At 40.0% G+C, this 27,613-nt stretch overlaps 1 protein-coding gene and 1 pseudogene across 2 annotated transcripts in view; both read left to right on the forward strand.

Moving 5' to 3' along the window:
* Positions 1–944: 944 nt before the first annotated feature.
* The window catches only part of Tc2n (tandem C2 domains, nuclear), a 43,947-nt gene continuing 17,278 nt past the window's right edge, over positions 945–27,613 (forward strand). For both annotated transcript variants that reach the window (XM_004649335.3, XM_045154798.1), the window contains exons 1-7: positions 945–1,077; positions 12,085–12,198; positions 14,409–14,636; positions 20,360–20,524; positions 22,134–22,225; positions 25,535–25,610; positions 26,166–26,266. In XM_004649335.3, the coding sequence (XP_004649392.2) occupies positions 12,102–12,198; positions 14,409–14,636; positions 20,360–20,524; positions 22,134–22,225; positions 25,535–25,610; positions 26,166–26,266 (759 nt within the window). In that variant the 5' untranslated portion in view covers positions 945–1,077; positions 12,085–12,101. The remainder of the gene's footprint in view (positions 1,078–12,084; positions 12,199–14,408; positions 14,637–20,359; positions 20,525–22,133; positions 22,226–25,534; positions 25,611–26,165; positions 26,267–27,613) is intronic.
* Positions 18,929–19,577, forward strand: LOC105943719 (annotated as a pseudogene).

Here is a 27,613-nt window from a genome sequence, read left to right on the forward strand (position 1 = left end):
CACTCCAGTATTTCCAGGGTCCTGAAGTTGGCAGAACTCACCATGGGAAAAGGTTAATCTTTGACAAATGACCAGCCTCATCAGATAATCTAGAAATTCATGCAATCATTGCCCACGTAGAGTATTCATATGCCTATGGGAGATGAGAAGGAGAACCGCTAGCCAGAGTTAGGGGAATTCCTTCACAGAACTGGGGATACATGGCGGTGTGGTAGACGCAGTTAATATTCCCCTCAGGAAAACTCCTTGATGGCAGGGTGGAGGGAGAAAAAAACAATAAAAGTGAAGAGACCTAGGCTCTGAAAGACTTAGAGATTCGATTTTTAAGTTCAATTTTAACTTTTTATTTATTAGAGACAGAGAGAGAGAGAATGGGCTTGTCAAGAACTCTAGGCACTGCAAACAAACTGTAAACACATGCACTGCCATGTGCATCTGGCTTACATGGGCTCTGGAGAGTCGAACCTGGGTACTTAGGCTTCGCAGACAAGCGCCTTAACCACTAAGCCACGTCTCCAGCCCAGTAATTAGATTTTTTTAAAAAAATAGAAACATTAAACTTTGACAAAAAACAAGTGCAGAAATATCTCTAGCCAGAAAAGACATCTTCTGGCCCAATTCAGACAAGTTCATCAGTTTTCCCTCTCTACCTTTCCTACCTCCTGCCTCCCTCCAGATTCCCCAGCACACCGCGGGCCCAGCCTGGCTCGGTTCTAGATCTTTCCAGGGCGGGCCACAGCAAGCAGCTAGGGAGCCCAAAAGCGGCGTAGTTCAGGTACGCTAGCACGCCGCCCCACCTGTCCAGTCTCCGCGAGCTCAGCTTCCACGGGGCGGGGCGTCTCTGGCGAAGGGGGCGTGGTCATGTCGGGGGCGGGGCCATAGGTGTATACCTAAAGGCGATTGGGGCGTGCCGGGGGGCGTGGCCTCTCGAGGTGCGAGCCCTTCGCGTTCTCACCCGCAGGCAGAGCAAATCTCCCGAAGCAGGTAATGTGGCTGCAGCCGCGGGGCGCCGCCTCAGCGCGTGGAGCCCCTGGGGAGCCGCGTGTGGAAAAGCCGGGAAGCTGGCGGGCCGCTCAGGTGAGCTTCTCCTCCCCGGGGCCGCCCGCCGTCCCTCCTCCCGGCCGGGCTCTGGGAGCGGTGGAGCGCCCGCGACGAGAGCGGCTGACCCCACGGGGCCGCCGTCGTGCGGGGTCGGGTTTTCTGTCCGAGGTCACCGCGGCCGGGCGCGCGGGCGGTGCCGAGCTTCGTGGGAGGCGCGTGTCGCAGCGGAGGGCTGTGCTCACGCCGGGCTTGGTGAGGGGACTCCGGGGGACTGTGGGCTCGGCGGGCACGGCGAGCTCACCGGAGGCCTTTCCCAAACCTCGTGAAGCGGTCAGTAGTCCCAGCCCTCGGGAGGCAGAGGGAGGAGGATCGCGGTGAGTTCGAGGCCACCCCGAGACTGCAGAGTGAATTCCAGGTCAGCCTGGGTTACAGCAAGACCCTACCTGGAAAAAACAAATAAAAACCTCACGCCGTTTTTCTATGGTTTTTACAAACATAATCTACGCAGCCAGGTAAAAAATTGGACTTATGCCTCTTCCTTTCTTCCTCTTCTACTACTTCTTCTTCTTTTTTTTTTTTTTCCTGTATGGTTGTCTTTTTCAGTATAGGAATATCGAATGGTTGAATTGTGGAGTATGGTTGCACTCTGATAACTTCTGTGTACCGACAAGGTCGATGCCAAGACAAACATTGATTCCAAAGTTATTTAATTAGGTGCGTCAGGGGGTTCACCAGGGTCTCTTGTCGCTGCAAATGAACGCCCATCAGGCTTTACGTGAGTTTTGGAGAGTGGAACCCTGCCTGGGCGGACAGGTTTTGCAAGCAAGTGCCAATAACCACTGAGCAGTCGCCTAACCCCCATTGACTTATGCTGAAGATTTAAAATGAAGTATGTCAAATATTGTTTTAAATGTAATTAAATATCATTTTGATCCCCACTATACTGTAGTCAATAGCATTGCTCCCTCCTCCATTACTATAATATTGAGAATTAACAACAACCCTCCCTTTTTAAACCAGTTTAATATTTTCATATGGAACTTTATATTGGTTAAAACTTTTTCTGAGGGGCTAGAGAGAGGGCTCAGCGGTTAAGGCACGTGCCTGCAAAGACTAAGAACCCAATTTCGATTCCCTAGTACCCACATAAAGCCAGATGTACAAAGTGATGCATATGTCTGGAGTTCCTTTGCAGTGGCCAGAGGCCCTGGTGTGCCCAATTTCTTTCTCTCTCTGTCTCTCTCTCTCTGCTTGTAAATAAATAAATAAACAAACTTTTTTTTCTGGGAGGAAATGTTAATATTGCTCACCTTTGAGTGCTGGTGTTCCAGGAGATTTGTGCTTTCTAATCATCATTTGTATTTGGGGTGTTTTAAACTAATAATGTTTTACTTTCATAACCTGGGATAGAAACAGTAATGCAAGCTTATTATTTGACCCTTCAAGAAAAAAAAAAAAGTCTTAAATTTTGCTTCATTTGAATTATAGCTGTATTTGTGAATAAGATAATTAAGAAATCAACTCAGGTTATAAGAAAATGAATTTGACATTCTTGTAGGGCATATGGCAGAGCTGTCTAGTTGGCAGTTAGATTTATTGGTACCGGGTTTTTCTGAAGTCAAGTTCAGAGTTACAGATGTTGAAAGCGGCAGTGGGTTTGTGGAAGTTAATACTGTAAGGGTGTAAGAAATCAGTCAAGTAAGTACAGAACAAGAAGAGAGGAAGAGCAAAGATGGGAAACATGGACCTTTGGGTGTTGGGTACAGACAACCAAGGAAACTGAGGAGGAGCGTTCGGGGAAAAGGAAGAGCACTAGGAGACAGTGGGGCTCTGGGATCCTGGAGAAGAGAGTTGTGAGGAGGACAGAAGTCTGTCTGGGAATGACTTGAGTCAAAGGGATGAGGAAAGAACTTTAGTGCATGTTGGCTTTTCTTTTCTTTTTTTAGTACCTTCGTGGACCTACTTTAAGTGAAATTTGAATGAATTTGAGATGTGAGTGGAGGATGAAGAAGTCAAAATAATGAGTGTAGAATCTGTATTTTGAGAAAAATAGAGTTGACAGCATGGTTAATTAGAGTGGAGCTCAGTGAGAATGGGAAGAATAGAGACTGTAGGACATAGGTTTGTGTTGAAGCTCTTTATCTTAACAGCATTGTTTCCTCTCACGGTTAAATAGAAAGTGAGGCACAAGTAGCTGAGAATACTGTATGCACCATTCATAATAAAGCATTCCATTGCCCCTGTCCATTTTGTAGCATTTTCTTTATTGGATTCAGTGTTTGCTGTTAGTGTTTTAAGTTCCCAATATGAACTGTGTTGGATTGTATTTCACCTGAAACCCAGTACTTTGATAACTCCCAACTTGTTTTTAAGTCATTTAACTTTTTCACATATGTCTCAGTGATGCTTCTAAAAATCAAATGTAGAAATGAGTTGTTTGTTTTTTTTTTTACCAAATTGTAATTGCAGCCCACATCACCTATGACCACTGCTTCCATATGCTTTCAAAGAAAAGTGCTGTCTTGGATTAAAATTTATGCTTAATGAATCTCACTTCAATGTTCGCTAAAAGGTTTTTGTTCGAAAGTTCAGACTAGTGCGTCAATGAGTAAGTTATTTTGGAGTATAAAAAGGATGATTCAAGTGGGAACATCTTACTACTAAGTGTTGATGAGGACTACCAAGTGTGTACAAGAACTGGAATTCTTTCTTAAAAAATATTTTTAATTTATTTGTAAGCAGAGAGAGAGATGGGGGAGAGGCAGACACTCAGAGAGACAATGGGTGTGCCAGGGCATCTAGCCACTGCAAATGGAACTCCAGATACATGCTCAACTTTGTGACATCTAGCTTTACGTGGGTGCTGGGGAATCGAACTCAGGTTATTAGGCTTTGCAGGCAAGTGTCTGAAACCTCTGAGCTCTCTCTCCAGTTCTGGATCTCATATTCTACTCCCTCTTTTGTAACATTTCTTGAGCCTTGAGGGGAGGGTCATGACAGAGATGTCTGGCCTACTGCTGAGCACACAGTAGTCACTTATCATCACATTGACTAGTTTTGAGTCTTCCCCACGTCCCCGCGACCTGCAAAGAGAAGCTTCTCTGACTAAAGGTGAAAGCAGCACTAATCTACTGGCACAAACAAAAATTTAGAGGAGAGTTTGATGGGTACAACATATCCATTTAGCCACACCACAGTAGCAGCTTCTCCCCTGGGGCTTATCTGGCCTTCGGCTTTTGACTAGGCTTTTAGTACCAGGCACGAATAACTTCTGTGGAGCAGGCTTCAAATCCAATCATAGAGCAGTTAGTTACCCCAATAGTAGTCATGCCACTATTGCAGTAGTGGCACATCTTGCCTGGCCGGTCAGTTGTATAGCCGGCAAGGCCCACTGCTGGGTAAGACAGTTGATGTAATGTCTCCCTGGCAGCCTGCATAAGCCAGCACCTTGTCAGCTAGCCAGCAGGGAGGAGGTGTCTAGCTTAGTTCCAGCTTGGTTGCTTAGTGTCTGCAACTGAAGCATGCTGTGACTTTAGCGATAGGGTCTTAACCATCCAGATGTGGTGGGCAGCCAGGAGCATTGGCAATAACTTATATTATCTGGAGGCTTCTGGAGCCTCCCTGACCAACAGTGGGAACTATGACTTATTTATTTATTTATTTTTATGCAGATGTTGCTGTGTAGCCCAGACTGGCCTCAAATAACCATTGACTTGCCTTGGTCCCCAAGTGCTGGGATGATGGTTGTACAACAGCACACCCCACTCGTGGTCTTAACACATTAGGACATTCTTCCATTTTAAAAAAGTAGGGTACCATTAAAAGTTGTTCTGTGGTACCACTGCAGTCCATGTTTCTTTGTGTACATACACATTAATTTCCTTGGCTTTTTTTTTGTTTGTTTTAGTTTTTTGAGGTAGGGTCTCATTCTAGCTCAGGCTAAACTTGAATTCACTATGTAGTCTCAGGGTGACCTTGAACTCTTGGTGATCCTCCTACTTCTGTTTCCCAAGTGCTAGGATTAAAGGCGTGCACCACTACACCCTACTTTCCTTGGCATTTTAAATCTGAAAGTAGAGTTGTGGGTCTTCAGCTTTGCTAGAAATACATGTTTTATGTAATGTATCAGTTTAACATTATACAAACAGTAAGTGTTCTTGTGTGTGTACAAGTATGTGTGCATGTATGTGCACTTGTGTGTGAAGACCAGTGGTCACTATCAGGTGTCTTCCTCAATTGCTCTCCACATTGTTTTTTTGCTCAAGCTCACTGATTTAGCTATGCTTGGTAGGCAGCATGCCTTGGGGATCTGCCTGTCTTTGCTTCCCCAGTGCTGGGATTGCAGGCTGTACTACCACACCCCACATTTTACATGGGTATTGGGGATCCAAACTTGGATCCTCATGCTTGTGTGGCAAGCACTTTACCCACTGAGCCATCTTCCCAGCTCTCTGTAGTTCCTTTTCTACAAGATGCCTGTTTGTGCCTTTTTCTTTTCTCTGTAAGATTGATTTCTAGACTTTATATATTCTGAAAATTGATCCCTTATCAGTAAAGCATGTGGGACATGTCTTTTTAAATTTCTTTATAGTGTCTATAGATGAACACATTGTACAGTTTAATACAGATGACTGTGCCAGCTTCTCCCATGTGGTTTGCACTTTTTATATCTTGTTTAATCTTTCTCTTTCTTCAGCTCATAAAAATAGTCTTATGCTTTCTACTAAAAGCTTCAAAATATTGATTTTACAACAGATGTTCAAAAAAGTGTCTGAACCTCAATTTTTCTGTGAGCCTAAAACTACTTTAAAATTGCCAATTAAAAACAATGCCACATCCAGGCACTAGCTCAAGGGTAGCCTGAGCTACATGACAAAACTCTCAGAAACCATGCCTGGGGAGGTAGCTCAGTGGCAACGTGCAGAGCCAACTAGGTGCAGAGCCACGGGTTTCATCCTTGGCAGCACAGAAAAGAGAAGAAGAGCACGCTTTTCGTATGTCCTTAATCTGTGTGTAATTGACTCTTTTTTTTTTCATGATGTGAAGGGATCCAGTTCCTGTTTTTCCACATGGGTAATCATTTATTGACTGTTCTATTTTTCATTCCAGTCTTTTTCTTCTCTTTCTCCTCCTCCTTTGAGAAGAGAGAGAGAATGGGTGCCCTAGGGCTTCCAGCCACTACAAACAAACTCCACCCTATACATCTTGTTTATGTGGGTACTGGGGAATTGAACCTGGGTCCTTAGGCTTCTTCCCATGCAAGGCCTTAACCATTAAGCCATCTCTCCAGCCCACTACACAGTTTTTCTTATTTTAGTATTTTAAAGGGCCAGGTGTGGTGGCACATGCCTTTAATCCCAGCACTTGAGAGGCAGAGGTAGGAGGATCACCTGACTTCAAGACCATCCTGAGACTGCATAGTGAATTCCAGGTCAGTCTGGGCTAGAGCAAAACCCTACCCCGAAAAATAAAACGACGACAACGAAAGAACCTTGAGGTCTAGAGACATGGCTTGCCAGTTAAGGCACTTGCTTGTGAAGCCTAAGGACCTAGGTTTGATTCTTTAGGACCCATGTAAGCCAGGTGCACAAGGTGGCACATGCGTCTGGAGTTCGTTTGCGTTGGCTAGACAGTGGCAAGAGGCCCCGGTGTGTCCAATCTTTCTCTCTCTCTCAAATTAATAAATATTTTTGCTTTTGTTTTTTTGAGGCAAGGTCTCACTGTAGCTCAGGCTGACCTAGAATTCACTGTGTATTCTCAGGATGGACTCGAACTCATGGCAGTCTTCCTACCTCTGCCTCCCGAGTGCTGGTATTAAAGACCACACCAGGCTATCAAATTAACAAATATTTTTAAAAAAGAACTTCAATACTTGCTGGGTGTGTTGGCGTACACCTTTAATTCCAGCATTTGGGAGCCAGAGGCAAGTGGACCACTGTGAGTTGAGGCCACCAGAGACTTCATAGTGAATTCCAGGTCAGCCTGGGCTAGAGTAAGACCCTATCACAAAAAGTAAAAAAATAAAGAAGAGAACCTTGATATCTGAGACTGTTACCCACCCTTGTTGTTGTTTTTTTTTTTTTTAACTAGACTTCTCACCTTGTTTTTCTAGAAGTAAACTTTACATTGGATTATAATATATTGCTTAATTCTTAAATATCTGTTGTAATCCCTTTAGTCACAAGAAGTACTCAAGGTACTCTAATGTAAACTTTACAAAATGTCTCTAGTTTTTGCAAATCTTGTCCTAATTTGAGTGTGGATTTTAAGTTGAGAAATAAATATAGGACTTTCGTTTTAGAAATATAATAAGTTGAGATATTTGGAGGACCCTTCATACTAAAGACAGATAACAATGCTGTATTTGAAAAATAATTCCAAAAATAGGATTTAATGTACCATAATTTAGGGAGATGCTGAAAATATAGAGAGTGAAAAGGAACTCTTAAGCCCTGTTTGTTCAAAGAGTATTTACTTAACTAGTGAACTTGATAGATTTGAATAGGAACTTGTGGGTATTTGCAGTACTCCAGGGACAGTTGGAAGTCAGCCCAAAGCTCCTTCAGGGTAAACTAATAAGAGAGTTTCTGGTAACCCAAAGATCTTATTTGTCAAGAAAAGAGTGGAAAACTGCTCTTTCTTCTTAAAAAAAAAAAAAAAAAAAAAAAACTTCAAGGAAAGTTGCCTTGATAACAACTAAATAAGGAGAAAAGTCTGTGACCACCAAATATATAATTCAGGGTGGTGAGCAGGTTATCCTTGGTAGTTAAAAAAAAAAAAAAACTTAAAAGATGCGTCATTTTAAAACTTGTCCTTTTAAAGTGTTTTTCTTATTATTTGCAAGTTGAGAGAGAAAGAAAGGGCATACCAGGGCCTCTAGCCAACACTCCAGATACATGAGTCACTTTGTGCATCTGGCTTTACGTGAGTACTGGGTAATTGAACCCAGGTTGTTAGGCTTTGCAGGCAAGTGCCTTAACTGCTAGGCAAGTGCCTTAACTGCTGAGCCATCTCCCCACCCCCTTAAAACTTGTTTTAAAGGCTCTAACTCACATGAAGTTAAAGCACATCACTCACTCCGTGGTTTTTCATAAAGTCATAAGGTGGTATGATCATCACCACCATCTAATTCAAGAAGTATCTTTAGCTCCCTCGAAGGAAACTTCATGCCCGTTAGTAGTAACTCTTGTTCCCTTCCTTCCAGCATTTGGTAACCACTAATTTACCTTGTATGTATGGATTTTACCTGTAAAGTGGTGCTTTATGTCATGCTTGTTTCTTTTTCTCAGCATATATGTTCAAGATTTAGTCATGTTTTGGCATACTTTCTTTACTACAGTGAGGCTGAACAGGATCTTTGAATATGTATATGTTGTAAATTAAAAATTAGTTAAAAGATGGGCTGGAGAGATGGCTTAGTGTTCAGGTACTTGCCTGCAAAGCCAAAGGACCCAGGTTTGACTCCCCAGAACCCACGTAAGCCAGATGCACAAGATGGCACATGTTGTTTGCAGTGGGTGGATACCCTGGCATGCCCATTCTCTCTCTCTCTCCACCCTTCTCTCTGCCTCTTTCTCTCAAATAAATAAATAAAATAAAATTTAAAAAATAGCTAAAAGTTATATGGAAATAATGCCATTTATGATAGCCAAGCAAATTGTTCAGGCATTTTTAATAAGAACTGTTAAAATTTATATGAGGCTGGGAGAGCATCAGGCTTGGTGTGTGTGGGAAGGGTGGGTGACTAAAAAAGAAAAAAAAATTATATGAGGATCACTATAAAAACTCCCCAAAACATGATAGACTTCAATAAGTATAAAGAGATTTTATGTTCTGGGCAGAAAGACAATATCCTTAAAGATGTCAATTTTTGTAAAATACAAGTTGATTCTGATCCCAAAGAAAATATCAATTGGATTTGTTTCTGTTAGAGTTGGGAGACTGCAAAGTTTTGCAAGAATATACCAGAATAGCTAAGAAAATGCTGAAAGTCAAGAGTAGTAAGGATGATTAGCCCTGCTATGTATTTTAAACTTGGAATATGAGTAGATTGGCCAAGTAAATGACATAGAAAATACAGAAATGTAACTGCATATGGAAAATTAGCATTGGAATAAAGGGAACATCCTACTATCACTGGAAAAAATAGGGAGTTTTTCATATCTGATGTTTGTATTACTGGGGTAATAAACTGGGAAAAGATAGGTTTGAATCCATTTCTCATATAATGCACTAGGATATCCATATAGAAAATAACTAAGTACTAGAAGAAGATGAGGATAAGTTATTTATTACCTACATATGTCAAGCTAGTATGACATAGTCTAGGGGCAAAAGGAAAACATAAAATATGATTACATATTTCTGTATACATATGTATTCATATATTTATCTAAAATGCTCCAAAGCCTGAAACCTGAGGTGCCATTATGATGCCACAGTAGAAATTATCTTCATATATTTGAGGTGTATCTGAAAAACAAATTTCATGTTTGGCTTGAGTTCCTCCCTTAGATATCTCATATATGTACAGATATTTCAAATATTTAAAAAAATTTACACCCCCAACTTCTCATCTCAGGCATTTTAGATAAAGGAGACTAAATCTGTTTGGTGCTGGGGAGCAAACCCAGGGTCTTCTATATACTATGCCAGTGTTCTGCCAGTGAGCTATATCTCAAACTTACACATACACTTTAAAAAAACCTATTTTTTATATTTATTTATTTATTTGAGAGAGAGAGAATGAGTGCACCAGGCCCTTAAGTGACTACAAATGATCTCCAGACGCATGCACCACCTTGTGCATGTGATGATTTACATAGGTCCTGGAGAATCAAACCTGGGTTCTTGGGCTTCATATGCAAGCACCTCAACCACCAAGCCATCTCTCCAGCCTTTTTTTTTTTTGAGGTAGGGTCTCACTCTAGCCCAGGCTGACCTGGAATTCCCTATGTAGTTTCAGTCTGGATTTGAACTTGCAGTGATCCTACCTCTGCCTCCCAAGTGCTGGGATTAAAGGCACATACACTTTTTAAGAAATGTTATTTGTTTATTTGAGAGAGAAAGAAACAGAATAGAGAGAGAATGAATATGAGCATGGCAAGACATCCTGCCACTGCAAATGAACTTCAGACATATGTACCACTTGTCCATCTGGCTTTATGTGGGTACTGGGGAATCAAAACAGGGCTGTCAGGCTTTGCGAGTGAGTGCCTTTAACTGCAAAGCCATCTTTCCAGCCCACTTTTGTGTAGCACGAAAGAGTCATCAAAGCAAGATGAAAATAGCAGACTGGAAGAACATTTCCCACTTTCAGAATAGACATGACTTAACCTCTAAAGTCTATAAAGAGCTTCTAAAACTCATAAGAAGATCCAATGGCTTATAAAAAGGTTAGCAGGAGATAATAAGCAGAGAGTTCTAGAAACAACTGTCGTTTAGCCTTATATGAAAAGATGCCCAACATCACTTATTATAAAAGATGCAAATTAAAACACTAAGAATATCCAAAGCATTTTAAAAAGAAGGGCTGGGGAGATGGCTTTGTGGCTAAGGCATTTGCCTGCAAAGCTTAAGGACCTAGTTTCAAATTACCCAGAACCCACGTAAGCCAGATGCACAAGGTGGGGCACGGGTCTTTAATTTGTTTGAAGTGGCTGGAGGCCCTGGTACACCCATATTCTCCCCCCCCCCACTGCCTCTTTCTCCCAAATAAAATAAAATAAAATAAAAAACAGAGTAATCTCTTTCATGTTACATTGGCAGAAGTTCGGCATTTGGACATTTTATTACTAACAAACAGGTGATTTCACACTTATACTGGGAATATGAAATGGTAAACCTTTAGAGAAAAATGTCACACACAGGGGCTTGGATGATGACTCAGTGGTTAAAGGTGCTTGCTTGGAAATCCTGCTAAACTGGGTTCAGTTTCCAAGCCACCCATGTGAGCCAGATGCAAAAAATGGTACAATCATCTAATCTTAGTTTTCAGTGGCAAGAGGACCTGGTGCACTCTCCATGCAAATATTTTTTTTTAATTTACCACACAAGCAAAATTACCATGTGGACCTTTTGACCCCGTAGTCATATATCCTATAGATATGACACACTGAGAAATGTTTGGGTGACATGTGTACACACAGCTATTGGCACTATTTCTTATAGCAAAAGCTGGAACAATCCAAATTTGATCTTGAGTTCAGCAAAACAACAATAAAAATACTGAAATCATAGGAAAATTTAATTACTGAGCATTAATTTTTTTCATCATGATGATGATAAATTTTTATGTCTGGAAATACTATTAGGATTTTTTTCTCTCCTCCATAATTCAGTATGGCATATTGGTGGGTCCAAAATTATATAGGTCTTATGCAGATACTGACAGCTGCTGTGATTCATGGATATGACTTCTTTATGTCTGGGAAACAGTGTTCTGAAGCACTTCTTCCCATCTTTCGGCTCTTGCATTCTTTTTTTTTTTTTTTTTTAAATTATATCCAAGCTGTGAGAGGGAGAATGGTCACACTAGGGCCTCCATCCCCTCCAAACGAAGTCCAGATGTATCTTTGTGCATCTGATTTTATGTGGGTACTGAGGAATAAAACTTGGGTCATTAGCCTTTGCAGGCAAGCACCTTAACCACTGAGCCATCTCTCCAGCCCTGGTTCTTGTACTATTTTCACCACCTCTTCCACTACTGTCTCCCAGGTTATGGGAGGGTGTGATGTACATGGCTCATTAAGCTCTGAGCACTCAACTGACACTTCTCAGCATTTTACTTGGACCAGCCTTGGTGGCTCTTCTTGTTGTTGTTTATTTGTTTTTGAGGTAGGGTCTCACCCTAAACCAGGCTGACCTGGAACTCATAGCAAGCCTTCTACCTCTGCCTCCACCACACCCCACTAAAAATCTATCTTCCTCTTAAATATTTTGCTTTAGAATCTTAAGTGTGCCCTAGAAAGACAGGTAATATTTTTTTAGTGATGTCTAGTATCATTAACTAAAATACTTTTATGCTTTTGCTTCTACCAACAGGTTGATATTAAAATTGGATGTTTGCTGGAGACTGGAAATTGAATGTAATGGCAGCAGAATTTATAAAGAGTTGCTGTAGAGGATGTTTCTATGGTGAAACAGAAAAGCACAAGTGTGAGTGTTGTTTTGATTTCAGTAAACATGTACTTAGTGCCACCTTTGTGGCATTTTGTGTTACAAGAGCAAATCAGGAATGCTTTCTAACTCTTAGGGAGAGGCAGACATAGAAGACACACTAGGTTGTTATTACAGATCTTCCAGGGACTGTGGAGTACAGTAGAGAGATTGATGGATTCAATCCAGTAGACACCGTGGACATCATCATAAAGATGATGTCATGAGTGAGGGTTCTGCAAGCTGGACAGGTAGAAGGAAGTATGAGAATGTCAGTGTTACAGCTAACAAGTGAATGGGATAATATATGCAAAGGTAGGGAGAAAAGTATGTTTGGAGAAAAGCATATTCCAACAAACATTTTGATGGAAATAAAGATAACTTTTAATTTAATGTACAGTTTATTAAAAATGTCTTTTTTTTCATCTTTTTTTTCTCACAATTTTTATAAACATTTTCCATGATTATAAAAAACATCCCATGGTTAAAAATGTCTTTTGTGAATGAATGACCAATGAGAAAAGAAACCCATAATTGGAGCAAGACCTACAATTATAAAGGATACCATGGAGATTTCCCTTCCTATTGCATATGTTCCTTAACTTTGCAGGGTTAGGACTAGAACTTTGGTTCTCTGGCTCTTTCTTGCATTTCTTAGTACGGGGTAGGTCTTCCTAGTATAGTTCAATATAAAATTTAGTACATTTTTTCTGGTGCCAGGGCCACAGTACCACTGTATATTACAGATTGGGTAAGTTTTAACAAAGAGGCTTATTTTTGCTCACAGTTCTGGAGGTACATGTTCAAGGGGCTCCTTCTGATGATGGCCTTTTTGCTGGCAATATCCTGAGGCAGTGCAGAGTATCATGTGGTAGAACAGCAGGGGTTACTATGTCTGATCTAGTTTCTTTGTCTTTTACAAAGTCACCAGCATTCACCCAGGAAGGGTTCACCCTGATGATCTTATCTAAACCTAAGCATTTCCCAAAGGCGCTACCTCTAAACAAGGCAGTTTAAAATTTCACCTCTTACAACCTGTCAGTGGGGATTAAACTTGAACACATGGGCTTAAAAAGATGGCTCAGCAGTTAAAGTGTGTGTTCCTCAAGCTTGGGGACCCAGATTTGTTTAGATCGATAGTCCCCATGTAAAAGCTGGGAGACATGGCTGGCTTCTATAATCCCAGCATGCTAAATGGGGGATGAGAGGCAAAGAGAGAATTTTGTGGAAGCTTACACACCAGCTAGCCTGGTGCAGCAATGAACAAGAATGAGAGACCCTGCCTCAGAATGAGGTAGAAAGCTCACCCAAAAGTTGTCCCTTGACCTCCTCACATGTTCTGTGGCCTGCATGTATGTGCATACGTATGTGTACACACACACACACACCAAGGAAACATCAGCTCCCAAGAAAGTACAAGATGGAAAAATGGTCGATATAAGCTAGGTCAGGGAGAGTTGCTACTATGATAACATCTAGATTCACTGTACATTTTAAAAATTTTTTTATCTTTTTAGAGAGAGCAAGAGAGAGAATTGTCATGCAAGGACCTTAGCCATTACAATGAACTCTAGATGCTTGCGTCACCTAGTGGGCATGTGTGCTTGTGCTTGCCTCACCTTTCTGCATCTGGCTTATGTAGGATCTGGAGAGAGATCAAACGTGGGTCCTTAGGCTCAGCAGGCAAGCACCTTAACTGCTAAGCCATCTCTCCAGCCCTCACTGTACATTCTATAGACTTGGAGACTTTTTAGCTTCTTAGAATTGGCATATGTATTTAAGACTAAGGTTTAACAAAAATATTAACAACAAAAATTGCATTCTTGATAGTATTTTTAAATGACTAGATTTTTACTACTTGGGTTCATTAATTTAACTGCAAAGTAAACTTCCATTCATAAATGAACTCTTGGGAGAAGGACTCTTACAAACTGATTATTATTATAGTAGGATGGTGTGCTTTGGGAGTAAAATATTAATTATTCAAACATTGGTTGGCCAACATTAATGTAGATTCTAGAAGTGCTAGTTAGAATTTAAGAGTAGCTTATATATCAGAGATTTTTCTAAAATTATTTTAAAAACATTTTATGTATGCATTTATTTATTTTAAAATAATAAGTACCAAAGAAGTCGTAAGTTTAGATTATCTCATGTAATCTGTATGCACATATGTGACTTTTTATATTCTTTTTTTCTCTTCTTTGTAGTTTCTGTGGAAACAGACTTTAACACATCATCAAATAGCCAACATGCTGTCTGTATGCCTCCATTGACATCCGTTTCGGTGAAGCCTCAGGTTGGCTGTAGTGAGGATTATTTGCTTTCCAAGTTACCTTGTGATGGCAAAGATGTACCATTTGTGGTACCCAGGTTTAAATTATCTTATATTCAGCCGAAGACACAAGGGGCACCTTCACATCTGGATGAACTGGAAGGTAAACAATAACGTGGCAGGATTTAGACATCAGCAGAGCATTTATGTGTTCTCATTGTTGTGATTTTGTTCTTTCATGCTTTTAATGCAGAAATCCATATAAAATCATATTTGTTAATATGTTTTCTTTCTTTCTGTAGAGGAGCTTAATATATAGTTTTCATGAAATATTCATTTATGAGATCTGATGACAATGTGACACATTTATATGCAGTTTGTCTGTTTTAATGGAATAATATAACCATATACATAACCATATACATTTGTTGTCTTTTATTTATATACCTAGAAAGAAAAAGTAAAGGAAGTTGACAAAAAAAGCCATTGAAACAAAAGTAATTTCTTCTTTTCTTGGTGTACTGAAAAGTAAGGAAAGGATCAAGTCTCCACCCTTCCTCCTTCCTTCCTTTTTTCACTAGCCTGTACTTCCCAGACTAAAGAGTTACATGAGTAAAGTAGCTTCATTGGATGAAATCTGGCTGATGTTATCATGAAGATAAAACAACATTTATCTGTCACCTAAAAAGAAATTTGGGGCTGGAGAGATGGCTTAGCAGTTAAGTGCTTGCCTGTGAAGCCTTAGGACCCCGGTTCGAGGCTCGGTTCCCCAGGTCCCACGTTAGCCAGATGCACAAGGGGGCGCACGCGTCTGGAGTTCGTTTGCAGAGGCTGGAAGCCCTGGCGCGCCCATTCTCTCTCTCTCCCTCTATCTGTCTTTCTCTCTGTGTCTGTCGCTCTCAAAGAAAGAAAGAAATTTGTGTAAGTCCACTGAAACAATGTCAATCACAGTGGTTTTTTCCTCTCAAAATTTTATTAGAAAAATTTCAAGTGTACAGAAAAGTTAAAAGAAATGCCTGTATGTTTACTAGTTAAATTTTCCCATTAAACATTTTACTAGATTTATTTATTTACTTATTTATTTTGGTTTTGTGAGGTAAGGTCTCACTCTAGCCCAGGCTGACATAGAATTCACTATGTAGTCTCAGGGTCTCAGAGTAGCCTTGAACTAACAGCAATCCTCCTATCTCAGCCCCTTCCCCTAGTGCTAGAATTCAAGGCAAGTGCCACCACACCCAGCTTTCTAGATATTTAATCTCTTATCTGTATTTCTACCCATCCTTCTATATTAATTCTTTTTTTGGAAGGGCATAAGGAATACATTTTAGAGTAAACTGAAATCACCAATACAATCCTTCTACATACATACACATACATTGTTTACTGAAATTTAGTGATCTGTTTACAGCTTTCTTTCAACATAAGGCTTATATCCAATGAGCTCTGTGGGTATATTGTTGAATTTTGTGTGTATTTGTTGAATTTCAAGTATGAATTTGTTGAATATAGGTAGATAGACCCATGTCAAAACATTGAGTAGGACTAGAGAAATGCCATAGTGGTGAAGGCGCTTGCCTGGTGGCCTGGGCTCAGTTCCTCGGTGTCCACACAGTACGAGATGTACAAGGTAGCGCACGTATCTGGAGTTGGTGTGCAGCAGCTGGAGACCCTGGCATGCCCATTCTTTCTATCTGCCTCTTTCTCTGTCTCTCAAATAATAAATATAAAAAATAAGGGCTGGAGAGATGGCTTAGCGGTTTGGCACATGCCTACGAAGCTTAAGGACCCCAGTTCGATTCTCCAGGTCCCACATAAGCCATATGCACATGGTGGCGCATGCATCTGGAGTTCATTTGCAGTGGCTAGAGACCCTGGCATACCATTCTCTCTCGCTCTCTTCCTCTAATAAATAAATAAATAAAAATTTAAAAAAATATTTTTTTAAAACCTACACTAGGGCTGGAGAAATGGCTTAGTGGTTAAGCACTTTCCTGTGAAGCCTAAGGACCCCAGTTCGAGGCTCGATTCCTCAGGTCCCAAGTTAGCCAGATGCAGTGGCTGGAGGAACTGGCACACCCATTCTCTGTCTCTGCCTCTTTCTTTCTCTCTCTCACTCTCAGATAAATAAAAATAAACAAAAAATTTTTTTAATCCTAGACTATATATCCAGATATATATTTTTCCGGTTCTGTTCTTTCCTTTCTCTTCTGGAATTCTTTTTTTTGTTTGTTTTTGTTTTGTTTGTTTTGAGGTATGGTCTCACTGTAGCCCAGGCTAACCTGGAATTCACTATGAATCTCAGGGTGGCCTTGACTCATGGTAATCCTTCAACTCTGCCTCCCGAGTGCTGGGATTAAAGATGTGCGACACCACATCCAGCTCTTCTGGCATTCTTATTAATGTATTTGGACCTTTTGATACTGTTCTATGGATCCCTGGGACTATTTATATTTTATTTTTCTTGAGATTGGATAATGATTGCTCTGCTTTCAAGTTCATGATCTCTTATACCTCTCATATCTATTCTGTTGTTAAGCCCGTCTACTGAATATTTTAACATAGCATTGTGTATTTTAATTCTAGGTCATGTAGATTTAGGATCAGTTAATTACCTTTCTTCTTGAGGATGAATCACATTTTCCATTTTCTTTTTATGTGGAGTAATTTTGGATTACATTCTGGATAGATTTGGTCACATAGATCTGAGAAGTTTCCCTCTCTTCCCTTCCTTCCTCTGGATATGTAACTTGGTTGAACCTAAACTACAGATGGTGCCTTGGGTGGCGGCAGTCTTTCATTGTTGGTTCCAGGATCAGTTAGATATCTGTATAGATTTTCTTCACAGAACTTGGGACATGCTCCTTTCCAGGATTCCCACCTTTCTTTCCAACAGCTCTATTTGCCTGGACTGTTGCCCTCAGATTTATCTGCCAGTTTTGTCATTGCAGTTTTATATGCCCTGCATAGTGTCAGCTTTGGCTGAAAGGCATCTGGAACACTTGTGCATTACCTTTAGTCCAAGAGGCATCTCCTTCCCAGACTCTGATTACTTTTCTTTTTTAATATATTTTATTTTTATTTATTTATTTATTTGACACAAGAAAGGGAGAGGGGGGTGGGAGGGAAAGAATGGGTGTGCCAGGTCCTCCAGCCACTGCAAATGAACTCCAGATGCATGTGCCACCTTGTGCATCTGGCTTACATGGGTCCTGGGGAACTGAACCTGAGACCTTTGGCTTTGCAGGCAAACCACTAAGCAGGCCTTCGAGTCCCTGTATTACTTTTCTTTATAATCCAATGCTTTTAACGATTTTATTTCTGACCTAGACTTTATTGTTATCTGTAGGAGATGTTAGGTTTGTTGGAGTAAGTAAGTGATTTTTAATATTCTTAAGAAAGGTGAAGGTTTGAGACATGGACCAGCGGTTAAGGTGCTTGCCTTCAAAGCCTAACAACCTGAGTTTGATTCCCCAGTGCTCATGTAAAGCCAGATGCAGAAAGTGGCACATGAATTTGGAGTCCATTTGTAGTGGCTGGAGGCCCTGGCATGCCCATTTTTTCTGTTTCTCTTCCGTCTGTCTCTGCTTGTAAATAAATACATAAAAACATGTTTAGAAAAAAGAAAAAGAGGGCTGGAGAGATGGCTTAGTGGTTAAGGCGCTTGCCTGTGAAGCCTAAGGACCCATGTTCAACTCTCCAGATCCTGTGTAAGCCAGATGCGCAAAGGGTGAGGCATGTACAAGGTTGGTAGCATAAGCTTCTGGAGTTGGATTACAGTGGCTGAGGCCCTGGTGTACCAATTCTCCCTTTCTCTCTGTCTCTCTAAAATGAAAAGAAAGATGATCCCATCTGATTTTGCACATATAAAGCGTCGAACATTTAAGTAGGACCTGGGAAGATGGCTCAATGGCTAAAGGCACTTGCTTATAAAACCTGCTGGCCAAGGTTCAATTCCCCATATCCACAAAAACGTAAATGCACAAAGTGGCATGTGTGTCTGGAGTTCATTTGCAGTGGCAAGAGATCCATACTCACTCTCTTTCATAAATAAAACATATATGTATATATATTTTCTTTTTTTATTTCCTTGAGGTAGGGTCTTGCTCTAGCTCAGGCTGACCTGGAATCCACTATGTAGTCTCTGGCTAGCCTAGAACTCATGGCAATACTCCTACCTCTGCCTCCTGAGTACTGGGATTATGTGCCACCATTCACAGCTAAAAGTATTTTTTAAAAAGACCTTTCAGGGGCTGGGTGTGGTGGTGCCTGCCTTTAATCCCAGCACTCGGGAGGCTGAGGTAGGAGGCCAAGGCAGGAGGATCACCATGAGTTCAAGGCCTCCCTGACAGGTCAGCCCGGGCTAGTGTGAGACCCTACCTTAAAAACTAAAGTTGGAGTTGTAACTGAGGTCAGAGGGTGGTGCCCTCACTTGCAGAAGGCAGGAGCCTTTTCACCATGGCTGCCGGGCCCCTCTCCCAATGAACCAAGATGCAATGGTATATGTGGGGGTTCTAGACGAGAAGGTTAGTGAACCATTGCTATGGGAGCTCTTCGTCCAGGGTGGGCCGGTAGTCAGCACCCACATGCCAAAGGATAGAGTCACTGGCCAGCATGAAGGCTATGGCTTTGTTGAATTCTTAAGTGAGGAAGATGCTGACAATGCCGTCAAGATTATGGACATGATCAAACTCTATGGGAAGCCAGTATGAGTGAACAAGGCCTCGACTCACAAAAACCTGGATGTGGGGGTCCAACATCTTCATTGGAGCCTGGACCCAGAGCTCAATGAGAAGCTGCTTTATGATACTTTTCAGCGCCTTTGGGGTCTTCTTACAAACCCCCAAAATTATGTGGGACCCTGACACAGGCAACTCCAAAGGCTATGCCTTTGTTAGTTTCTCTTCTTTCGATGCTTCCGATGCAGCAGTGGAGGCCATGAATGGGCAGTACCTCTGTAACTGCCCTGTCACTGTGTCCCATGCCTTTGGTTCAGCGGCTGAACGACTACCGGCAGCCCAGACCCCGCTCTCCCAGGCCAACCGCCATCAGCTGTTTGCAGATGCACCCCCCACCCTCTGCCCCCAATCCTGTGGTGTCATCCTAGGAATCTGGGCATCCTCCACCAGGCAAGCCTCCTCCCACAGGTAGAGGATCACAGTTCAAGGCCAGCCTGGGACTACAGAGTAAATTCCGGGTCATCCTGGACTAGTGTGAGACCCTTCCTCAAAAAACAAGCAAAAAAATCGCAAAGCATACATATATATGTATATTTTTTATATTTTTATATATGGCAGTCAATTCTTCAAGTGTTCTGACTTAAAAATAGTGTATTTCCAAAAAATATCTATTCACTTAGGGCTGGAGAGATGGCATAGCAGTTAAGGCACGTGCCTGGGAAGCCCAAGGACCAGGTTCAATTCTCTAGGTCCCATGTAAGCCAGATGTACATGGTGGCACATGCATCTGAAGTTCATTTACAGTGGCAAGAGGCTCTGGCACACTCATTCTCTCTCTCTCCCTGTCTCTAATAAAAAAATAAAGATCAATCTTTAAAAAATCTATTCTTTTAAAAGATTTTTATATGTAAAGTAGAAAAAGAAGAATATCAAGTCATGAAACTTAGAACTGTCTACAAGGGAACAAAATAATGCCAGAAATTTGCCAGACTGTCTTAAGAGCAGGATTTCTGACTGATCTCTTACATAATACTTCCTACAGTTAGAATTCTATAAACATGTGCTGGTATCAAAGGCATGTGACTCAGTATTACTTGAAATACAATTCTCTCTCCTTCCCTCTCTCCTTTTTTTTTTTTTTCCTTTAAATGTGTCAGCTATTGACTTACAACTCCAAGAAAGTGATGACATAAAAATCATTTGTTTTCAGGATCTGCCAGAGCATCTTTTGGAGATCGAAAGGTAGAACTTTCCAGTTCTTCCCATGGATCTAGCTATGATGTATACAATCCATTCTATATATACCAGCATTTATCTCCTGATTTGAGTCGACGCTGTCCCCCTCATTTGGAAAGGACCAAACTGTATGGATCTGGTGAGCAATTTGTTATGCTTTCCTTTTAACAAATTTAGAGATCAGATCTAAAACTGGCAGAAATGATTATTGTTAAATACAGTTTTGATTTGTTTCTTAAAATTATTTTTGTTAATTTATGAGAGAGAATTATTTGTTTAAAAGCTGGGGTTGGATATAGAAAATGAAAATGAATATGGGCATGCCAGGGCCTCTTGCCAATGCAAATGAACTCCAGACTCAATTGAACCTGGGCCAGCAGCAAGCCTTACAAGCAAGTACCTTTACTTGCTGAGTCTTCTCTCCAGCCCTAAACACAGTTTTAAAATAAGAGCAAAGCAGATTTCCCAAGTGTATGGTAAACATGACTTGTTTGTCATGTTAAAACACAAAAATTGAAAAATAAACATTTCTTTTGATAGTTCCAAACTCCATTGCATTTTTCCTTTTTTGAAAATTTTACTTTTAGATTATTTTGTATATTATACACTTTAGATTATTTTATGTATTATATACTACCAAATTCTACAGAAGATATGTTTTCTTTCTTTTTCTGTCTTAGCTAATGAATTTAAGAACTCATCATATGATTAAAACACAAAGACAATAGAAAATATTTGATTGTAGAACTTTAATTTTAGTTTCATGTTTGAGACTATATGAGATATAGGTGACCTTGTGTGTGTCTGATTCATTAAATTCTTCTGTTTTTCAGTTTTATTTTAGTTTAGTTTTTGAGGTAGTGTCTCACTCCAGCTCAGACTGACCTAGAATTCACTCTGCAGCCCCAACCTGGCCTCAAACTCACAGTGATCCTCCTAACTCTGTCTCCTGAGTGTTGGGAATAGAGGCGTTTTTCAGGTATATATATACACACATACATATACATGTATGTACTGGCACCGTGGACTTTAGGATGAGGTGCTCTCTGTACTCAGCATTGTGCTAAAATTATAACTTAGTGTACAGAGTTTCTTTTAAAGGATTTCACAGGCTTGGGGGACACTAGACATACAAGAGTACATACAATTCAGAACTGAAATGTTTAATGTGATAAATAATCATTGAATTAAATTTAGTACAGAGTAATATATTTTCTTAGATGATTCTTTTGGATAAAGAATCAAGGAATATAAGCAAAAAAAATGTTTGATACTTGATGTGAAAATACATTGCTTGATTTCTGGTGACTTCTGTTTTTTTAAAAAGGAAAATACTTGGGGCTGGAGAAATGGCTTAGTGGTTAAGGTGCTTACCTGCAAAGCCAATAGACCCAGGCTTGATTTCCCCAGGGCCCATGTAAGCTAGGTGCACAAGGTGGCACATACAGCTGGAGTTCATTTGCAACAGCTGGAGGTCCTGGCACATCCATTACCTTTCTGTCTATCTGCCTCTTTCTCTGACTCAACAAAATAAATTTTAAAAAATATGTTATAGAAAGAAAATAATTGAAAGCCTTAGATTTCATAATAATTTATTTTGATTTATTTACTTTATATTTTATAAATTGTATATAATGTTCACAATGATTTGCTATTGAGATTTATTAAATGTTCATGGTAATTAGGTAGACTACTAATACTTTATTTTATTTACTATAAAAATATTTTGTTTTCTTACCCATTTGTAGTTTGTGATTTAAGGACCAGCAAACTTTCTGGCTCCCCTGTGCTAAGCAAATCTATGCTTGATCTTACAGTTTCATCTCAGCGATTCATCCAGGTAAAGAAAAAAAATAGTTGTATAAATTTAATTATATGTGACTTTCAAATCAAAAATTCAAAAATGAGCCAGGTGTGGTGGCACATGCCTTTAATCCCAGCACTTGGGAGGCAGAGGTAGGAGGACTGCCAATGGGTTCAAGGCCAACCTGAGACTACATAGTGAATTCCAGGTTAGCCTGAGCTAGAGTGAGACCTACCTTGGAAAAACTAAAAATAAAATAAAATAAAAATTCAAAAATGTGTGAATTACCTTTGGAGTAATATGTACTTTTCTATGTATGTATGTATTCTCATATCTGAAAAGTAAATACTTGAAATTTCCCATATTCTTTTTTTAAATGTTTTTTTAAAATTTATGAGCAAAGAGAGAGACAAATAATGAGACAGAGAAAATAGACATACCAAGGTCTTTTGCCACCACAAACAAACTCCAGATGCATATGCCACTTTATACATTTGGTTTTATCTGGATATTGGGCCAACAGGCCTTGCAAGCAAGTGCTTTTAACTGCTGAGCTATCTACCCTTGTATGCTTTTTTTAAGGAAATCCTCAGTTGACTAATAAAACAGTTTTTTCTTTTGTTTTTCATGAAGTTTATATTTCTCTCTTGATATGTACTAAAGGAATCTTGAGGTAGTTAGAATTTTTAATGTTGTAATTAAAAGTGCTTGTTGAACATAGCCAGGTAATTATTAAAATTACTATTGAAATGGAGGACTTTAATCACTAATACTCAATAGAGTTTCCTTTGATACTTTACAAATGATTCATTTTCAGTAAAACTAAACTATCTTAACATAAGAAATAAAGAACTGGGGAAATGGCTCAGAGGTTAAAGGTGCTTGCTTGCAAAGCCTGTTGGCCTGGCTTTGATTCCCCAGTACCCACATAAAGCCAGATGCACAGAATGGTGCATGTGTCTGGAGTTCATTTGCAGCTTGCAAGAGGTTCTGGCATGTCCACCCTGCCCCCCCGCCCCCAGTCTCACACAGTCTCTCTCTACCTCCCTCTCCCACACACAGACTCTCTCAAGTAAATAAGTAAAAATATTTAAACAGCAACAAAAAAGTGGTAAGATAGAAAATAAAGCCAAGAGTGTGGCTCACACTTGTAATCTTAGCCCTCAGAGGACTGAGACAGGAGGCTTGGTGAGAGTTTGAAGGCAGCCTGGGTTACATAGTTCCAGCCATGCCTGGGATGGCTCCAGAATGAGACCCTGCCTCATAAAAATTATCTAAATGAATATAAAAATAGAGATAAGCAAAGTTGGCGACAAACCATCTCTTTCTGTGAGTAAGTAAAAGCACTATGAAAAAAATTTTATAGTTCTGGACTTAGTTCCATGTGATGAATGTATCTTGGCATGTTTTATAAATGTATTCAAAAGTCATCCTTAAAAATTCTCAGTCAAGTTTTTATTTATTTATTTATTTATTTATTTATTTATTTATTTATTGAGGTAGGGTCTCATTCTAGGCCAGGCTGACCTGGAATTCACTATATAGTCTCAGGGTGGCCTCGAACTCATAGTGACACTCTTACTTCTGCCTCCTGAGTGCTGGGATTAAAGGCATGCACTATCATACCTGGTGTTGTAGTCAGGTTCTCATTGCTGGCAGAAATCACCAGACCAAGAGCAGCTTGTGGGAAATAAAAGTTTATTTTGGCTTTTAGACTCAAGGGAAAGCTCCACGATGGCAGGGAAAACGATGACATGAGCAGAGAGTCAGCATCATCCCCTTGCCAACATCAAGTGGACAACAGCAATAGCAGAGTGTGCCAAACATGGGCATGGAGAAACCCGCCCCCAACAATAAACTGCCTCCAAGACACATTAATTTCCAATTGCCATTAGCTGGGGAACCTACCGTTCAGAATACCTACATTTATAGGGGGCATCTGAATCAAACCACCACGCCTGGCTTGTTTTCAATGTTTTTTAAATTTCTTTTTGTTTATTTATTTGAGAGAGAAAGAGGCAGAGAGAGAGAGAGAGAGAATGGGCGCACCAGGGCCTCCAGCCACTGCAAACAAACTCCAGACACGTGCGCCCCCTTGTGCATCTGGCTAACATGGGTCCTGGAGAATCAAGCCTCAAACTGGAGTCTTTAGGTTTCACAGGCAAGCATTTAGCTGCTAAGCCATCTCTCCAGCCCTGTTTTTAATATTTTCTAAAAAATATTTTATTTATTTATTTGAGAGGGAAAGAGACAGATTATGGGTGCACCAAGGCCTCTTGCCATCACAAACTCTAGATGCATACACCACATCATGCATCTGGTGAAACATGGCTACTGGGGAATTGAACCTGGGCCAGCAGGCTTTGTTAGTTTCTTTAACCGCTGAGCCATCTCTCCAGCTCCAAACTTAAATCTTTAGAGTAACCATTCTTTAATATGCATCAGAATTATTTGATGAACTTGCAAAAATTCAGACTGTAAGACCTCACCCTCAGAGCTTTTTAAGTGTGTGTGTGGGGGGGGGTTATGAGAGAGGAAGAATTGACACACTAGGGCCTCCTGCCACTGCAGTCAAACTCCACACGCGGGCACCTTGTGTGCATGGGCAACTGTGCGCATGTGCGACCTTGTGCACTTGCGTCACCTGCAGAATCTGACTTATGAGGGACCTGGAGGGTCGACCATGGGTCATTAGGCTTTGTAGGCAAGTGTTTAACCACTAAGCTGCCTCTGCAGCCCTGGGGCTGGAATTTTTATGTGTAGAAAGTTCTCAGGTGCTGCCTGTGCTGCTGGTCCAGAGGGACTTGGCTGGGCCAGTGCTTCGGCATACCCTTCTGCTACTGGACACTTACAGGAGTAGTGTGGTTTTCATTAATGCTTTTAAGGTTGAAATTTAAGAAATAATCTCTGGGTTGGAGAGATTGCTTAGTGGTGTTTGCAAAAGGACCTGGGTTTGATTCCCCAGGACCCATGTAAGCCAGACGCACAAGGGGACACATGCGTCTACAGTTCGTTTGCAGTGGCTAGAGGCCCTGGCATGCCCATTCTCTCTCTCCCTTTTCTGCCTCTTTTCCTCTCTCTCTCTAGTAAGTAAAAAGAAATAATATCTTTATTATAAAATTAAACCAAAAATAGCAAAATCTCTCTAATATATTACCTAGTGAGATCATTTTTTTTCTTATGCAAACACAGAAAGCTTTTTTCCTTTCCTAAAAGAGTGAGAAATTCTGACCTAATAATACCAAAGTGGTTAATGTCATAAATGGGTCATAAATGTCAGAATATTTAAAATTTGAAATGTAATATCTGAGAAATTTTCTGTTTTTCTTTCTTTCTTTTTTTTAGAGACATGATTCATTGTCCAGTGTTCCCAGTAGTTCTTCTTCAAGAAAAAATTCTCAGGGAAGTAACAGAAGCCTGGGTAAGGAATAAAGTATTCTTTAATTGTCCATTTCAGAGAGTTATTTCCACTCATTAGCAGTTTGACATTGTTATGGTTAGATAAAGCATTTTGTATGATTTTACTTGTTGGTTTTATCTATGTTGGCAGTATTGTCAGCATATGGACACTGAGATCAGGTGGCTCATGGCTCAGTGTTTAGGTGGGAATTAATTTATTTAAAAAGTGAAGTTGTACAAAAAATTTTTTTTAAAAAGTGAAGTTGTTACGTAGCTGTTACATGTTTCTTTTAAAGAATATGAATGAGGGAATCTCTAGAAAAATATAGGCCTTGTAAATGTTATTTGGGAAGGCTTTTCAACATTTAAATTAAATTTAACTTCACAGTATAGTCTGGTTAATTTTTAAACTATGTGCTTTTTATATCACATAGCATGTCAATAAAAATGTATTAAATCGGGATTTTAAAATGTAGCATTTTTCAGTTATGATTGTACAATTTGATTGTATCACAGTTTGATTGAGTTAGAAAGATTGTATGGAATTTTTAGCATTTTTTGTCCTTTTATGATTCAGATACAATTACCCTATCAGGAGATGAAAGAGATCTGGGAAGATTGCATGTGAAATTGTTTTATAATTCTTCAGCAGAGCAGATCTGGATTACAGTTTTACAGGTAAATTAATGTAGTTCATACTAACTTCTATTACAGAATTGAATACTTAGAACCTGTGGAGATCTGCTGTTGCTTCCTTCTGGAGAAGTAGCCAGTAACTGATAACTGTCTTCAGGATTCCAGATTTGGTAGTATTCTGCAGAAAATAGTGTTTAATAAAGCATTTAATGCTGAAATTGCTAGGGGAAAGCACTTCAGAGAGATAGCCGTAGGCAAGAACTTTCTGACTCCAACTCCAGTGGCACAGGCAGTAACCCTAAGAATTGACAAGTGAACTGGATAAAATTAGTAAAAGTTTCTGCATCAGAGTGCTGGCCTACGGTATATACGAAAATCTTTGCCAGCTGAGTTTCAGACAGAGGGTTAAGAACTATAATATATAAAGAACTACAAAAATTTAAAACTAGTGACTTGAACAGACAGACATTGAAAGAAGAAGCACAAATAGCCAATGAGTATTTTCAGAGTGTTCAACATCCTTAGCCACCAGGGAAATGCATCTCACCCCAGGTAGAATGGCTGTCATCAAGAAAACAAATGACAACAGATACTGGCAAGGATGTGGTGGAACAGGACCCGTTGTGTATCTCTAGTGGGAGTATAAACTGGCGCTGGGGCCGCCACAGTGAAAATTAGCATGGAGGTTTCTCAAAAAATGAAAACAAGCACTACCATTTTACCCAGAAGCACCACTTTTGGGTATATATCCAAAAGACTAAATTCTGCTACTGAAATACTTGTACATTCATGTGTATTGCTGCTTTATTCACCATATATGTACAGATAACGAAAATGTGGTAACATACACAATGGAATTTTATTCAGCCATAAAGAAAAATGAAATTTGTAAGGAAACTGATGGATCTGGCAATTATTATATTAAATGAGGTAACTCATGCTCAGAAAGACAAGCACTTCATGTTCTTTCTCATTGCAGACCCTAGCTTGTAATTTTTATATATGTATATTTATGGGAGTGTGAGTATGGGTGAGTATACCAAAAAAAAATAGGCCATGAGAGGGGAAAAAGAGTTTTTAAGAATGAAGGTGGAGAGAGAAATAGAATACATGTGACATGAAAGTGGAAAAGAGATAGAAAGTTGTAAATGGGGGGTGGGACAAGGAAGAGGAGCAGAGGAGAAAGCTCAACCAGACAAAGTATATGTAAATATATCATAATGAGACATTACTTTGCATGCTACCTTACAAAAGAAAACAATAGTAACCCTGTATGATGGAAATATGTATGTTTTTAACTTCAGGAAGGAAACTGATATGACATGTAGAATAATGTCAGAATTATTTTAATGTGGATAAAACATAAAATCTTAGTTTGTTAAAATTTAT

The sequence above is a fragment of the Jaculus jaculus genome, chromosome 7 (genome assembly GCF_020740685.1).
Source record: "Jaculus jaculus isolate mJacJac1 chromosome 7, mJacJac1.mat.Y.cur, whole genome shotgun sequence".
In the NCBI taxonomy this organism is placed as follows: Eukaryota; Metazoa; Chordata; class Mammalia; order Rodentia; family Dipodidae; genus Jaculus; species Jaculus jaculus.